Source organism: Lathyrus oleraceus, chromosome 2 (genome assembly GCF_024323335.1).
Source record: "Lathyrus oleraceus cultivar Zhongwan6 chromosome 2, CAAS_Psat_ZW6_1.0, whole genome shotgun sequence".
In the NCBI taxonomy this organism is placed as follows: Eukaryota; Viridiplantae; Streptophyta; class Magnoliopsida; order Fabales; family Fabaceae; genus Lathyrus; species Lathyrus oleraceus.
Window position 1 is genome coordinate 490,103,559 of NC_066580.1, and position 17,804 is coordinate 490,121,362.

Consider the following 17,804-nt stretch of genomic DNA (forward strand, 5'->3'; position numbering starts at 1 on the left):
ATAGTGTCCATACCTTGTTCTAAAAGCAGTCTTCTAAATATCTTCAGCTCTCACACGGATCTGATGATACCGAGACCTCAAATCAATCTTGATAAACACACAAGCACCAACCAACTGATCCATCAAATCATCAATCCTTGGAAGAGGATAGTTATTCTTGATAGTAACCTTGTTCGGTTGTCTATAATTCATACACAACCTCATAGTACCTTCTGTTGGTTCTATGTGTTGGTAGCAATTTTGGTAAAACCTAGAGTGTTCACAAGTTGTCACAAGTGTTGTCTTGACATAAGATAACATGTACCTGCAAGATGTTTAAAAGGTGAATATGCAGAATTTTATTGAGATGTCAGACCCGATGTCATGACATCTGTATACAGAATATTCAGTCTGAATGTTATGTATTGTGTGATTACGTTTTTTATGCCAATCTATGTGTGATTGAAGAGATGATTGAACGCGTCATTCAATAAGTAATTACAACCAGATTAACTTATTTTCCAACGAGATATAATCAGATGTCATGAGAAGATATGAATGGAAAATAGTTTTAGGGTTTTATGATGTCCAAGCCCAGCCAAATGATTCTATAAATAGGGCATGGAAAACCTGGTTTTATACACAAGAAATAACGAACCAAATATTGAGAAAGAATAAGGGTTTTAGTCTTGTGTGGTCGTGTGTATTGTGAGCCATTCATTCATCCATAGATGATTGAATTGGACTGACTTTTGAGTTGTAATTTGTCCACTCTAAGCTTTGAAGCATGAGTGTGTGTTTACTTGATTGGAGCTTTTAAGCAAGATCAAGTATGTGTTCTTGAAGAGTGTCTTCTTTTCATTGTAATTCTTGTTTTATATCACTGTTGTGATTGAGGGGGAGTGAGTAGGATCTCATATCTAGGAGTTCTTAGATAGAAGTCACACGGGTAGAGATTAGGTGAAAAGACTGTAACTTGAAGTTGTTTACTGAGAGTCTTTGAACTAATTCTGTTTAGTGGATTTCTTTCCTGGCTTGGTAGCCCTCAGACGTAGGTGAGTTTGCACTGAACTGGGTTAATAATTGCTTGTGTCACTTGCATTACTGTTCTTTATCTTTTATCTTGTTTATATTGTTCAGATATTAGTGTCGTGACATTACCTTCGACATCTCATATCTGATACCAGAATTTCAATTGGTATCAGAGCAGGCATCCTGCTCTGGTTCTGGGTGAGATCTAGGGACGGTACTTTCTGGTACTATGGATAGAGACGGAGGATCGGTTCACAGGCCACCTGTTCTGGATGGATCCAACTATGACTACTGGAAACCTCGAATGGTAGCCTTCCTGAAATCTTTGGATAATAAGGCTTGGAAGGTTGTTTTAACAGGCTGGGAACATCCAGTTATTACTAAGGAAGGAGAAGCTACAATTGAGAAGAAGGCTGAGGAGCAATGGACCAAGGAGGAGGATGATCTAGCCCTTGGAAACTCTAAAGCATTGAATGCTATATTCAATGGGGTTGACAAGAACATCTTCAGATTGGTGAACAACTGTGAGGTGGCTAAAGATGCTTGGAATATTCAATGGGGTTGACAAGAACATCTTCAGATTGGTGAACAACTGTGAGTCTCAAGACATTTGCAATATGAGAGTGGATGAGCTAATTGGATCCCTCCAAACATTTGAGTTGGGAATGTGTGATGGATCTGAAAAGAAAGTCAAGAGCATAGCCTTCATGTCAAACACTGAAGAGAAAGAGGAAGAAAGTGGTCAAGATACTGATGAAGATCTGGAAAATGATGTAGCATTGCTGGGAAGACAGTTTAACAAACTTCTGAAAAAGATGGATGTAAGGTCTAAGTCTAATGTCAAGAACATCTCATCTGACATCAGTAGGTCCAATAATGCTGGAAGAAGAACAAGATCTGATGACAAGTCCAAAGAAGGAAAAGGAGTTCAGTGCCATGAATGTGATGGGTATGGACACATTAGATCTGAATGTGGGACCTACCTCAAGAAACAGAATAAGAGTCTTGCTGCTACTTGGTCTGATGAAAGTGAAACAGAAGGAGAATCTGCAAATCTTGTGACTGCCTTGACTGGAAGATGGGGTTCTGATGAAGACTCAAGTGACGATGAAGTAACCTTTGATGAGTTAACCACTACCTACATAAAGTTGTGTCACAAAAGTGAAGAAGTGTGTCAACAAGTGGAAAGTCAGAAGAAAGTGATAACACAATTGGAGAATGAGAAGGCAGAACACTTGGAAACCATCTCTAAGTTGAAGACTGAAGCAGTGTTCTTGAACTCCAAACTGGATAAGATGACAAAGTATGTCAGAATGATGAACAATGGATCTGACACCTTAGACAAAATTCTCGAGACTGGAAAAATAGCAGGAGACAAGTCTGGCCTTGGGTTCAATGAATCCAAACCGAGTGTAGTCACACTGGTAGCAAACCAAAGATGTCACATCATGTGTCACAACATCATAAGGAAAGACAACATAAAGGAAAACACTAAAGATGGAGATGTCATTACTGTGGAAAATTTGGCCACATAAAACCATTCTGCTATAAGTTGTATGGCTATCCTAGTCCTTCTCATCATCAACCTAGACCTAAACATCACATCCCTGTCAACAGAAAACAATGGGTTCCTAGGACTGGTGTTACTAACCTGATAGCTCACACTTCCTTCAGAGTTTCAACCAAAGAAGACTGGTATTTTGATAGTGGATGCTCCAGACACATGACTGGAAACAAAAACCTGCTAACTGACCTTCATCCTCATGCCACCAGCTATGTAACCTTTGGTGATAGAGCAAAGGGTGAAATCAAGGGGATTGGAAAGCTAAACTTCCCTAGAGTCCCTAACCTTGACAATGTCCTACTTGTTAAGGGACTGACTGCAAACCTAATAAGCATCAGTCAACTATGTGACCAAGGTCTAACTGTAAACTTCACAAAAACTGAATATCTGATTACTAATAAAGAAAATGAAGTGATCATGAAAGGAGTCAGGTCTAAGGACAACTGCTATATGTGGAGTTCTCAAGAAACTGGTTATTCATCAATGTGTACTCTAGCCAAAGAAGAAGAAGTGAAGATATGGCATCAAAAATTGGGCCATCTGCATCTTAAAGGAATGAAGAGGATTATATTTGTTGAAGCTGTCAGAGGAATTCCAAACTTGAAGATTGATGAAGGAAAAGTTTGTGGGGAGTGTCAGATTGGAAAACAGACAAAGATGTCACATCAGAAGCTCAGACATGACACCACTTCCAGAGTGCTGGAACTTCTCCATATGGACTTGATGAGACCCATGCAGGTGGAAAGTCTTGGTGGGAAAAAGTATGCTTATGTATTGGTGGATGACTTCTCCAGATACACCTGGGTCAATTTTATAAGAGAAAAATTTGATGTATTTGAAGTCTTCAAAGATCTTTGTCTAAGACTTCAAAGAGAAAAAGAAAGTCAGGTTATCAGAATCAGAAGTGATCATGGGAAAGAATTTGAGAACAGAAAATTTGCTGGATTTTATGCATCAGAGGGAATTAGTCATGAGTTCTCATCTCCCATTACTCCTCAGCAAAATGGTGTGGTAGAAAGGAAAAATAGAATTCTCCAAGAATCATCCAGAGCTATGATTCATGCTAAGAAATTGCCCTACCACTTCTGGGCTGAAGCTTTGAACACAACCTGCTATGTTCACAACAGAGTAACCTTGAAGAAAGGGACTCCTACTACTTTATATGAAGTCTAGAAAGGGAGAAGACCTACAGTCAAATACTTCCATATGTTTGGTAGTAAATGTTATATCTTGACTGATCGTGAACAAAGAAGGAAGATGGATCCTAAGAGTGATGATGGAATATTTATGGGTTTCTCAACAAACAACAGAGGATTTAGAGTCTTTAATTCCAGAACAAAAGTAATGATGGAATCTATCAATGATGTGGTTGATGATCAACAGACTGATGTCATAGACGATGTTGAGACATCCCTAAATGATCCCCCCAGCTGAGTTCCCAAACAAAAGTAATGAGAGTGAACTCACTCAAGCTGAACCTGAAGCTGACAAAACTAATAAGGGACCTTCTATCAAAATTTAGAAGGATCATCCTAAAGATCTCAATATAGGAGACCCAAATAAAGGGGTCACAACTAGATCAAGGGAAGTGATCTCACATGGCTGTTTTGTGTCCAAGATTGAGCCTAGAAATGTCAAGGAAGCCTTGACTGATGAATTCTGGATCAATTCCATGCAGAAAGAGTTAGGCCAATTCAAGAGAAATGAAGTATGGGAACTGGTTCCTAGACCTGAAGGAATAAATGTCATTGGAACAAAGTGGGTGTACAAGAATAAATCTGATTAACAAGGGGTGGTTACTAAAAATAAAGGAAGATTAGTAGCACAAGGATACACTCAAGTTGAAGGAGTTGACTTTGATGAAACATTTGCCCATGTAGCTCGCCTTGAGTCCATTAGACTATTTCTTGGAGTGACATGTATTATGAAGTTTAAACTGTTCCAAATGGATGTAAAAACTGCCTTCTTGAATGGTTACTTAAATGAGGAAGTGTATGTTGAACAACCCAAAGGATTTACAGATCCAAATCTTCCAAAAACATGTGTATAAGCTAAGGTAAGCCCTCTATGGTTTGAAACAAGCTCATAGGGCTTGGTATGATAGACTCACAGTGTTCCTCATTAACAATGGATACAGGAAGGGAGGCATTGACAAGACCCTATTTGTTAAGAATGAAGGAGGAAAACTCATGGTGGCTCAAATATATGTGGATGATATTGTGTTTGGTGGGATGTCAGATCAGATGGTCGAACATTTTGTTAAACAAATGCAGTCTGAATTTGAAATGAGCCTTGTTGGAGAGCTAACCTATTTTCTTGGGCTACAAGTCAAGCAGATGGAAGATTCTATCTTTCTATCTCAAAGCAAATATGCCAAAAACATTGTTAAGAAGTTTGGCATGGAGAATGTAAGTCATAAAAGGACACCTGCTCCTACACATCTGAAAGTCTCCAAAGATGAAAATGGTGTTAGTGTAGATCAAAGTCTCTACAGAAGCATGATAGGAAGTTTGCTATATCTCACAGCAAGCAGACCTGACATTGCTTTTGTTGTAGGTGTTTGTGCTAGATATCAAGCTGAACCAAAAGTCAGTCACATAAACCAAGTGAAAAGGATACTGAAATATGTCAATGGCACCAGTGACTATGAGATGTTGTATACTCATGGATTTGGATCTATGCTAACTGGATACTGTGATGCTGACTGGGATGGAAGTGCTGATGACAGGAAAAGCACATCAGGAGGATGTTTCTTCTTGGGGAACAACTTAATATCATGTTTTAGTAAGAAACAAATTTGTGTGTCTCTGTCCACTGCTGAAGCTGAATATATAGCAACTGGAAGTAGTTGTTCTCAACTGGTTTGGATGAAACAGATGCTGACTGAATATAATGTCACACAAGATGTCATGACATTGTACTGTGACAACCTGAGTGCTATAAATATTTCTAAGAACCCTATTCAGCACAGCAGGATAAAACATATTGATATTCATCATCATTTTATTAGAGAACTAGTGGAAGAGAAAATCATAGCCCTTGAGCATGTTACTACTGAAATGCAATTAGCTGATATATTTACAAAGGCTTTGGATGCTAATCAATTTGAATATCTAAGAGGGAAATTAGGGATTTGTATCTATGAGAATTTATAGCAATTAATTTGGAGTGAAAAAGGTAATAAAAATATTGTTTGCCCACTTAAAAGAAAGTGCCCCATTTATGGTAAATCATCACCTAGTATTGGAACTTCCATCTATAGCATTTTCACACGCAACCTCTACTCAAACATTTCCACCTTCCTTCAACTTCACCAACCTTCTCTGCTAGGGAAACAAAAATCTTTCCACAAGAACAACAAGATGTCACAACATCCTTCACCATCTGGTTCTAAAAACACCACACATGCGCACAAAGCTAGAACGCCCTCTATGGACTTTCTTAATGAAGACATTTTGGAAGTGATTCCCCTGTCAGTCATTCCAGGCGACTCTCCTAGTTCATCCTCCACTGCATGCCACACTCAAGGTAACAGTTCTATTACCCCTAGCTCTAAGGACGACATACATCATACTGATCGTGTCATTAGAAATCTTGTCACAAGGATCCTCAATGAAGGACACTCTGTAAAGGGAGTTTCTACTCCTCTATCAAGAAGGGACCCCTCTCCTGAGGTTGGACCTCACAATGAGAAGGAGGATGATTCCTCTAGGTCTGAAAAAGATATAGCTGCTGAAGGATTATGCTCCTTAGGGCAAACTTTGTCTAGTAAGAAATTTGTGGCATCACCTACTGCCAATGCTTCTCAGTCTAAGAAGCATGACTCTGCTAAGAGGGTATTTGACCTGGAAGATGAGAGCTCGGATGATGAAGATGATAGCTTGCTTCATCACTTGAAGCCTAGTGTAGCTAAGAGGATGAAGACCAGAAAGGGTAGGTATGTGGCTGAGATGATGACAGCCAAAACTGCAAAGAAGGCTACTGCTGTAGGCCCCTCAAAGTCTTAGGGTAAAGTGGAGGTGAAGAAGAGAAAAGTAAGAGAAAGTTCTGACTCAGATGAAGATGTTGAAGAAGATGTCCCTGACATCTCTCATATCAAGAGGACAACTCTTAGAAAATCGCCTGCAAAAGTTGCTGCTGTACACTTAGATAATATTTCCTTCCATCTTGAAGATGGAGCAGCAAAATGGAAGTTTGTAATCCAAAGGAGAGTGGCCGTGGAAAGAGAAATGGGCAAGGATGCTGTGGAGGTTAAAGAGGTCATGGACCTGATTAAGTCTGCTGGATTAATGAAAACTGTTACTGGGTTATCTTAGTGTTTTGAAGGTCTGATTAAAGAATTTGTGGTGAACATCCCTGAGGACATTGCTGATAAAAACATCAAAGAGTTTTGTAAGGTGTTTGTTAGAGGGAAGTGTATCAATTTTTCTCCAACTGTGATTAATAAGTTCCTAGGAAGAGGAAAAGAAGGTGCTTGTGAATTAGAAGCCACAGACAATGAAGTCTGTAGGGAAATAACTGCTAGACAGGTCAAGGAGTGGCCTAGCAAGAAGCATCTCCCTGTTGGAAAGCTAACTGTGAAATATGCTATCTTGCACAAGATAGGGTCAGCAAATTGGGTACCAACCAATCACATCTCTACAATCTCAAATGCTCTTGGAAGGCTCATATTTGCTATTGGAACCAAGCTGAATTCTGATTATGGTAGATTCACGTTTGAAAAGATTGTCAAACATGCTTCTACAAATGCAGTGAAGCTGCCCATAGCTTTTCCCTCAATGATTTGTGGGATCATCCTAAGCCAGCAACCTGGAATCCTGAGCACAAATGATCTTCCTAGTAGAAGGAAACCCCCTCTAGCAGTTCATTACAAATTATTTGAAGGCAGTCATGTCAATGACATTGTCATGACATCTGCTGTGAAGAAGACAACCTCAAAAGGTGGTCTGATTGCTGAACTGAAAGAAACTTGTAAGGAATTGGAGACTGGGATAAGGGTAGCTAAAGCCAGGAAAGAAGCTTTGGAGGTTCTGATTGATAGCTTGGAGCAAGTTGATAGAGATAATGTTGGACAGGCAAAGGAAACAGAAGCTCAAACCTCTAGTGAGAGGTCTGAATCTCAAGATGAATCAAGTGGGAGTTCTGGTTCTGAAGCTGATGAAGATGCAAGCTCCTCTGATTGAGTTTTGTTGAAGATTGTTCCTCACTTTTCTGATGATATGCTATTCTGGATGTTCTGATGGTGTTTTTTTGGCAGTCTTATTTTGATGCCTTGATGTATTTTTTCTGGGTTCTTTTTGATCTCTCTGGATTTTTATCTCAGCTTGTATAGATGTGTTTGTTTGTGGTTCTGTAACACCTAACAATATGTTTTGACATTCTTCTATGTGACATTCTGTTGGACTAATAGACATTTATTTTGTCTCATTGGTCTCTTTTGTCTCTTTTGGCTAAAAAGGGGGAGAAGTAGCTAAAGGAGCTATAGCTAAAGTAGATATGCTATAAACATATGACAGAAGTAGCTATGCTATAAATAAATGACAAAAAGGATGTTTTGTGTAGTACATGTGATGTTAGATGGGGTGGTGGATGTTATAGGTGTTGTTGAAGGAGATGTCTGTATTGAGCAGACTGAGGGGGAGAAGAAGCACTTATGTGTTTAATATATGTTTACTAGTTGCTATTTTAGCTAGTAAATGTATGTTTTATTACTTCTACTGCTAAATTGCTGATGTGTTTTTTTACTCTTGTGAACAAATGATCTGATGTATGTTTTAGCCAAAATTTGCCAAAGGAGGAGTTTGCTGGTTCTATATGTTGGCAGCAATTTTGGTAAAACCTAGAGTGTTCACAAGTTGTCACAAGTGTTGTCTTGACATAAGATAACATGTGCCTGCAGGATGTTTAAAAGGTGAATATGCAGGATTTTATTGAGATGTCAGACCCGATGTCATGACATCTATATACAGAACATTCAGTCTGAATGTTATGTATTGTGTGATTGCATTCTTTATGCCAATCTATGTGTGATTGAAGAGATGATTGAATGCGCCATTCAATAAGTAATTACAACCAGATTGACTTATTTTCCAATGAGATATAATCAGCTGTCATGAGAAGATATGAATGGAAAATAGTTTTAGGGTTTTATGATGTCCAAGCCCAGCCAAACGATTCTATAAATAGGGCATGGAAAACCTGGTTTTATACACAAGAAATAGCGAACGAAATATTGAGAGAGAATAAGGGTTTTAGTCTTGTGTGGTCGTGTGTATTGTGAGCCATTCATTCATCCATAGATGATTGAATTGGACTGACTTTTGAGTTGTAATTTGTCCACTCTAAGCTTTGAAGCATGAGTGTGTGTTTACTTAATTGAAGCTTTTAAGCAAGATCAAGTATGTGTTCTTGAAGAGTGTCTTCTTTTCATTGTAATTCTTGTTTTATATCACTGTTGTGATTGAGGGGGAGTGAGTAGGATCTCATATCTAGGAGTTCTTAGATAGAAGTCACACGGGTAGAGATTAGGTGAAAAGACTGTAACTTGAAGTTGTTTACTGAGAGTCTTTGAACTAATTCTGTTTAGTAGATTTCCTTTCTGGCTTGGTAGCCCCCATACATAGGTGAGTTTGCACCGAACTGGGTTAACAATTGCTTGTGTCACTGGCATTATTGTTCTTTATCTTTTATCCTGTTTATATTGTTCAGATATTAGTGTCGTGAAATTACCTTCGACATCTCATATCTGATACCAGAATTTCACCTTCTTTCTTTTTAACTAACAAGACAAGTGCACCCCACAGTGACACACTCAGACGAATAAACCTTTTATCAAGCAAATCCTCTAGTTGACTCTTCAACTCATTCAACTCAGATGGTGACATCCGATACAGAGCCATCGATATCGTACTAGTACCAGGAATCAAATCAATCGTGAACTCAACTTCACGTTTAGACGGCAAATCGCTAACCTCATCAGGAAACACTTCAGGAAAATCACAAACAACTGGAAATTCACCCATTATTCCATTTTCACTAAGCTTCAAACTTGCCACCAACATAAACACTTCAGCACTATCTTGCACAGATTCATTCACTTGCTGAGTAGACAAGAATAAATCACCTTCCTTCTCTGGATCAAGAAAAAGAACAGCTTTCGCAAAACAATTAATATAGACATGGTTGGACCTCAACCAGTCCATTCCCAAAATAACATCAAGTTGACTCAATGGAAGACACACTAAATCAACTTCAAAATCTTTATCACAAATATTCAACGAACATTTCAAACAAATAGATGAAGTAGTCACTGAATACATAGCCGGAGTATCAATAACCATACTTCCATGCATAACAGGTAATTCGAGATTCAATCTCTTAGCACAATCCAAAGAAATAAAAGAATGTGTCGCACCGGTATCAATAATAGCAATCAAAGGCATATTATTAATAAAGAACGTACCTCGAATCAATCTCTCCTCAGCAGAAGTATCAGCACCGGACAATACAACACTTTCCCTTTGAATTGCTTCTTCTTCAGCTTGTTGCACTTGGTACTAATGTTCCCTTGCTCACCACAGTTGTAGCAAGTCACATTCGAACCAACTCTGCAATCAAAAGATTTGTGACCTTGCTTGCCACACTTAAAACAAGTCACACCACCCTTAGGCCACTCATGAGCACGATGTCCCTTAACACCACATCTGAAGCACTTGACAAGAGTGTGAGATCCTCCCCCACTCGGCTTCTTGCTATCACTAGCTTTCTTCTTACCATCATATGGCTTCTCTCGGAATTGCCTTTTTCCTTTCTTATCATGCAAGGACTTGTAATGAGCAGCACTCTCACAAGTATCCTCATCATAGATCCTACTCTTGTTAACCAACTCAGAAAATATCGTAATCTGTTGGTAACCCATTGCCTTCTTGATATCAGGTCTCAGGCCATTCACAAACTTAAGACACTTGGATCTCTCAGCATTAACAGTATTATAATGGGGACAAAATTTGATCAACTCCTCAAACTTTGCAGCATACTCGTCTACGGTACCATTACCTTGCTTCAACTCAAAGAATTCAATTTCCTTCTTTCCACGAACATATTCTGGAAAATGCTTCTCTAGAAAAGCATCATGGAAAAGTTCCCAAGTCACTTCAATGTCATTCTCATCAAATCTCTGAACAGTGTTGCGCCACCAATCCTCAACTTCTTTCTCAAGCATATGAGTTCCAAACTACACCTTCTGCGTATCTGAGCAGTTCATAACTCGAAAGATTTTCTCAATCTCCTTAAACCACTCTTGAGCTTTTTTAGGTTAATGAGCTCCTTCAAAAGTTTGTTTCTCTAGAACTTCCCCAAACTACGAAACTCATCAGCATCACGCTCCCGATCACCAGCATTCATTTGCGAAATGGCACCAACTAACAGGGTTAATGCCTCCGCAAGCGCATCATCATTCCTTCCAGCAACCATCTTCCTGCTACACCAACCAAACAACCACAACAACAAGGATTGTTGAACAAACCATATTGATTGTGTCATACACACAAATCAGATACAATAGAATCAAACAAATTCATAACCTGGCCGAATGACCGACCGTGCTCTAATACCACTAATGTAACACCCCCCAGACTACTACCACTTGTCGTAACGCGAAAAACAAACGGCGGGAAAAAAAAACAGAGCCGCCACCGTGCGTTATTTATCCCAAAAGAGGGAAAGGAAACGCTCGAAGTAAACCTAAAAACGGGAAAGGAATGGTCTTACGACCAGAGATTGCAAGGTACGGGAGTCGGTTACGCAAGGGGAAGGTATTAGCACCCCTTACGTCCGTCGTACTCGACGGGATCCATGCTCAAAAGAATAGAATAAGATTGCTAATAAACTGCTCAAAGAATGCACACACTGGAATAATAAAACAGGCGGAAAAAGACGGAGGAAACGGACTCGGCAGGATATCGCATCCTGGGCCTACGTAGTTGGTCAGAAACAAACATCAGAGTCAACGTAGTTCGAGGAAAGGGACTCGGCAGGATATCGCATCCTATGCCTACGTATCTTCTCTATCCAGAGAAAGAATCAGAGCACTCGTAGCTCGGCTAACGCACGCCGAAACAAAACACTAAAAAGAGACACTGAGACGTCCAAAGAAACACAAACGGAAACAGACTGCCAATAGCTGGTCTTACGTCCAACTCCGAACAAAACAAACAAACGGGAAACCGAATGCCAATGGCTGGACTTACATCAGACTCCAAACAAAACAAACAAACGGGAAACCGAATGCTAATGGCTGGACTTACAGCAGACTCCAAACAAAACAAACAAACGGGAAACCGAATGCCAATGGCTGGACTTACATCAGACTCCAAACAAACACACAAGATGGTGGAAAAGGAAAAAAGGGTGCCCAGAGAGATCTCGCACGATCTCCTTCTTACGTACCTCATCTGGTATGAGGATCAGGGCGACGTAGTTCCCCTTAACAGGGGAGAAACTTTCTCCTAACCAAAGACCGGGAAATAACAAACTAAAAGGGAGACTGACTCGAGCCTAAAAGTTGTCATGCAATCCACAATAGTCCTAGGTTGAGGTATCTGAACAGAACCTAACTCGCACAGATAGCAAGTCAATTCGAACAGCAAATAAACACACATGTACAGGCATCACACATTATATGCAAACAAGCGGCTCATACAAGGCTGGGCTTTAGTCAAGGGGTCATGTCAACCTCGACAAACAAGCCAACACTGGAAGGGTATCTGAGGGCTATTAACCACTGACATTGACCGTCAGGGTAAGCAGATGAAAGGTAATGAGGGTAAGACCTCATAGCTCTTAACCCGGGCCTGGGTGAGCTCCAACCAATGAAAACGTGGGGATCCAGAATGAGGGACCCTACTCCACTTGACTGACTTTGTACAAGATCTGGGGGACATGTCCAAGAGCATCAGCACGTAGTGTGAGCATAATGGATGACTCAACGGTTAACAGGGGATTGATTGCTAATCCCTTCTATCTGTCAATTGCCTCTTCACTTAGGAGGACTTCAAGTACATGGCACAAATATAAACAAACACAATCATTGCCTCTTAAGGAGGACTTCAGCCAAATGCCTGCCAAAAGAAACGACAGGGCTTCCAGACTACATGGAGTTAGAGGATGATTACCTAAGTGGTATGCCAACCACAAGCAAAGCAAAGCTCAAGCAATGAGCTAAAAAGCGACTAATGTACCTGTACAAAAGCCAAACAAGTCAATATTCACATTCAGACAAATCAAACAGACAGTCAACAATGGTTCTATATGTACACAAGTCAAGCTCTATGTGCAAGCATTCAAGTGATTCCACCACACTCAATGAACCTACAACACAAAGGATTAGTGCACCAAATGATTTTCATCTCAAGTCATGAGATCAACATCAACCATTAGGGCTAATTGCTTGAACCTGAAATGCAAAGCTCAAAAGGTGAGTACAAACCACTAGTGCAAAGACTAGGGTCAAAGGCAAAGCAAAATGTCAAAACAGAAGTTGATACTCAACATGAAGCATATTTATTCCAACATGAACATGTCCTAAAAAGGACCAGGTCTAAATCATAAGGCAAATCCCTCATATGAGCAAGATAAGGCAAAGGCACACAATGTGATCATATATTGGACACACAAATGAGAAAATGCACATTAAATCAGAAACACATCCAATGATCATGAAATATTTTATGTGATATCAACATGTTATGGACAAGCATGATGCAAAAAATTAGAATCAGAAGAGATCAATTGAGATGTTTATAAAAATGAACAAGATCAACATCAAAATGTGTGACACACATTGTCACACCATACATCCATGTGTCCAAAACAGAAATGAAAAATGATAAAAATGCCAAAACACCTCTCAAAAATCATGTTATGTGTCATGTATGAGCATGTCAAATTTCAAGTTGATTGGATCAAGAATGAGCATTTCACAATTAATTGAATGAAGCATGGTAGATTTGCATACATGTTCAAACATCAACTCACAATTGAAAATCCAGCAATGATAAAATCAGGAAATTGGCATAAACAAATAGTAGACATCAAGATGAACACGTAGGAAAAAAATTGCATTCAATTTGGAGTTATTTTCAATTTGAAGAAAATAAAATGAATAAACATGGAATAATGGAAAAGGAAATGTAAATTTATAAATGAAAAATGCATATGGCAAGGATTGAACACACGCCATGCAGGTCATAGGCGCTTCAAGTAAAAAAACAAATGAAATCTACAAAATAACAATGCCAGGATTCGAACAGAGGTTTAAGAGGTTCCAGGCGCGCTTGTAATTGAAACACAGTCGTTTTGGCCAAGGCAAGGAAAATCAGGATGAAAAATAAAATAGCAATCGCGTGGGATCGAACCAAAGACATTGAGGATATGGGCGCTCAAACCCTAAGCTGAACCAGCGCGCCTGGCACTATTCACCAGCGGTGGTTGACGGTGGTTTCCACCGTCTTCCTCGTTAAGACCGGCGACGCTACAGTGCATGCATATTTTTTTGTGTGCAGAATTTAATAAAATATATATCACTGGAAAGCTCTCACAACGAGGATCACGAATCCACAAATATCTAAGCCTAAACCATCACCTATTTTTTGGATCGAAGGAAATAAGTTTCATGCATCAAACTTAAAATCATCATAACTCATTCAATTTTCATCCAAATCAAATTCTATTTATATCAGGATCACCAGCAATGAAAGATCTATAAGTTCATGTTGTCGCATCCGCGAAAAACAACCGGCGGGCTGAAACAAAAAAACAACACAGAGCCGCCACTGCGCGTTATTTATCCCAAGATAGGGAAAGGAAACGCTCAGAGAAACCTGGAAAAAGCATGGTCTCGCGACCAAAGAGAAAGGGTAAGGGAGTCGGTTACGCAAGGGGAAGGTATTAGCACCCCTCACGTCCGTCGTACTCGACGGGATCCACGTTCTAAAAGAAAGAATAGGTTGCTAAAACACCACACACACACACACACCGAAGACAACACAGGTGGGGTTAAGAGGAAGGGAGCTCGATAGGACATCGCATCCTATGCCTACGTATCTCGTCTGGAACGAGAATCAGAGCTGCCGTAGTTCGGCTTACGCACGCCAAACAAGCAAACACAAACACAAGCAAACATGGAGCCTGAATGCCAATCACTGGACTTACATCAGCATCTGAACCAAAACGCACACCAGAAGGAAAACGTGGAGCCCGACCGCCAATCACTGGACTTACGTCGGCATCCGAACCAAACACACAATCAGATAACAAGCAAACACACACAAAAAGAAAAAAAAGTGCCCGGAGAGACCTCGCGCGGTCTCCTGCCTACATACCTCGTCTGGAACGAGGATCAGGGCGATGTAGTTCCCCTGAAAGGGAAAGAAAATCTAGCCAGAAACCAAGGGAAGACACACTACCAGGGAGCTGTACTCGAGCCTAGTGTTGTCATGCATCATTGCCCTATGTTGAGGTTTCTACCTACTTGCACAACTGCAAGCTAATCCTATCCAGGAAGAAAGCAAGCATACAAGCATACAAGCAAACAGAGCAAACAAATATTCACAAAGCACACACTATAACCAGTCAAGTGAGGCTCAAACAATGGGTTTGACTGCCGAAGCAAGTCATCTGTACAAGGTAGTGTTCGCTCTTAACCTTGCCATTACGGGGCTAAGGTGAAGCAGATGAAAGGTGAGTGAAGATTAGACTTCACAGCTCTTATCCCTGACCAGGGAGAGCTTCAGACAAAGGAGCGTGGGTCCAGAATGGAGGGACCCTTCTACGCTCAAAGACTCTGACTCGATTCTGCAACAGCACAAGATCTTGGGTTTGTGTCCCAATGCATCAACACACAGCCGTGTGAGCAGAGGGACGACTCACAGAATAGCGGGGGATAGATTGCATATCCCTTGGGTTCCGCCAATTGCCTCATAGAGGTCTTTACCTGCTTGGGCACAAATGTAACCAACCACAAACATCGCCTCTTAAGGAGGACTTCAGACAGTTGCCTGGCCAGGTAACAGGCCAGGTCTTCCAGACTACATGAAGTATAGAAGTCCTACCTCAAGTGGTTTAAAAACCAAGCAGCAGCAAGCAAGTTCTTAAAGAACTGTAAGCAACTTAATGTACCTGAAATCAATCAAGTATCATCAGTACTCAGACAGACAAACAGTAAACAGCAAATTGTTAATCAGTTAATCTGTACAATGCAACACAAGTTAATGCACATAAGTGCAAGCTATAAGCCCAAGCTCAAGCTTCACAACCTACAAAACAAAGTCAAATTAGTTCTCAAACATCAAACAAATCTCAATTTAATTGACTTGAAGCAATCTCCTTAAGCATTGTGCATTTCATCCTGAAAAGTCAAACCAAATGTGAGAAACAAGACCACTAGGCCAAGCCTAGGGTCCAAAAGGGAGAAAAAATTCTAAACAGCAAGGGATGTTCAACCAAAATCAAATTAAGGCAAATCAAAAGCAAATGCAATTGGTCCCATGCTCATATCATTTACCAATATCATTTCATGCACAATTTAACCTTAATCATGCAATTTGCAACTTCAATTGACCAAACAGAACTATCTCACTCAAAAGCATACCAAAACAATTCCAAAAATCCTCAAATAATTCACACCTAAACAGGACACAATCAACAAGTAGCATGTCAATTTTCAGCTCAATTGGACAAAAGGAACTAGGCCAATGAAAATCAAGAAATCCAGACACAATTATTCAAGCCAATTCATAGCATCAACACAAGCATTCACTTTAATAATTCATAAAACAGCGACAACATTTAAGAAATGAATGGGACCAAAAGCATGATGTCCTACAATGTGTCTATAATCAGCATACCAAATTTCACATTCATCCAAAACCATATGAGAATTTCACAAAAGATACACCAACATGTGTCACACAATGTTGCACAATGAACCAACAGAGAAGAAAAATATCAATCAAATGGAAAATGCCATAGAAAAATCCAGAAAAATTCACATGACATCCCAACATATCAATAATCATTCATGCAAAATTTCAATCCAATCCAACAATCATAGGCCATGCAAATAAATTCAGAAAGTTGACCTAGCTAGGTGTGACACAAATTGTCACACCTAGATTCAAAAAATCATATCTCAATCATCAGGTATCCAAAAATCACAAACCATATATGGAAATCACCATCAACATGTCCAGAATGAGCAAAAAAAATTTCAATCATTTCTTTGGAAGTATGAGCATTTCATGTTTAAAATGGCAAAACATGCAAACAATGTACACAAGTCAAAGATCAATAGGCCAGGTCAACATTTATCCATGCACAACTTATGTTACCATGCCTATAAAAAACTAGAGAGAATTTGGGATCCAACAAAAAAAGTCTCACTATTTTTGGATTAATAATTAATTTTTTATGATTTTTTAAAGTTTTGTTAGTTTTTGAAATAATTATTTAAGATGTTTTAATTAATTAAATGGAAGCTGTGGCAATTTCGTAAATAATCCTGGCCGGTCCAAGTTCATTAATGTGTTGTCACACGCTGATTGGCTCAGCTTGGAGGGAAACAACAATTCAAAAACAAAAGCGCATGGCACGGATCAAACAAGGTATTTTCCAGAATTTCAAATTGTTCTTCCTCGCGCGCACGTGTTCATCCATCTCCAGCAAGGTTATGAACAAATCTCCATGAAAATTTACAAGCAGGTAACCATTGGAAAGGTCTAAATGCCAGGATTCCAAATATGTAACTCAATTATCCTAATTCCTAACATAGCTCACGGATCGATCAATTTAGGTCTTGACATCACAACAAAAAATCACGATATCTCATTCATCCATTAATCATTTCAAAAACTGAACATATCACAATCATCTACATGAAACACTCTACAGAACGCATATGGAAATTTAAAGAATCATGAGGTTCGAGATTTATGCACCTTGCAATGGCAGCGGTTGTTCTTGAGTTCTTTCACTCCAATTGCCAGAAACAGATGAAGGAGGAAGTATAGGAAGATGTTTAGAACACGTGCTTCAGCTCTTGGATGCCTCAATTGGGAGAAATTTCAAATCACCATGGTTGAGCATAATTGGAACAGTCACGAATTTGCAAGGTTATGGTGAGGATTCCTTAAAACAGTTGAAGATCCATGTTCATAGAGCACAAAGCAAAAAG

The 17,804-nt window shown here is 39.6% G+C and overlaps 1 protein-coding gene across 1 annotated transcript; it reads right to left on the minus strand.

The window, feature by feature from the left end:
- Window positions 1–10,043: 10,043 nt before the first annotated feature.
- Window positions 10,044–10,796, minus strand: LOC127123924 (serine/arginine-rich splicing factor RS2Z33-like). The gene has a single exon (XM_051054100.1). It carries the CDS (start codon window positions 10,794–10,796, stop codon window positions 10,044–10,046), a length of 753 nt encoding a protein of 250 aa, XP_050910057.1.
- Window positions 10,797–17,804: the final 7,008 nt, after the last annotated feature.

Bases quoted from the DNA above. Each gene is read 5' to 3' on its own strand.
- LOC127123924 (XM_051054100.1), bottom strand. From the start codon at position 10,796: ATGCTTGAGAAAGAAGTTGAGGATTGGTGGCGCAACACTGTTCAGAGA.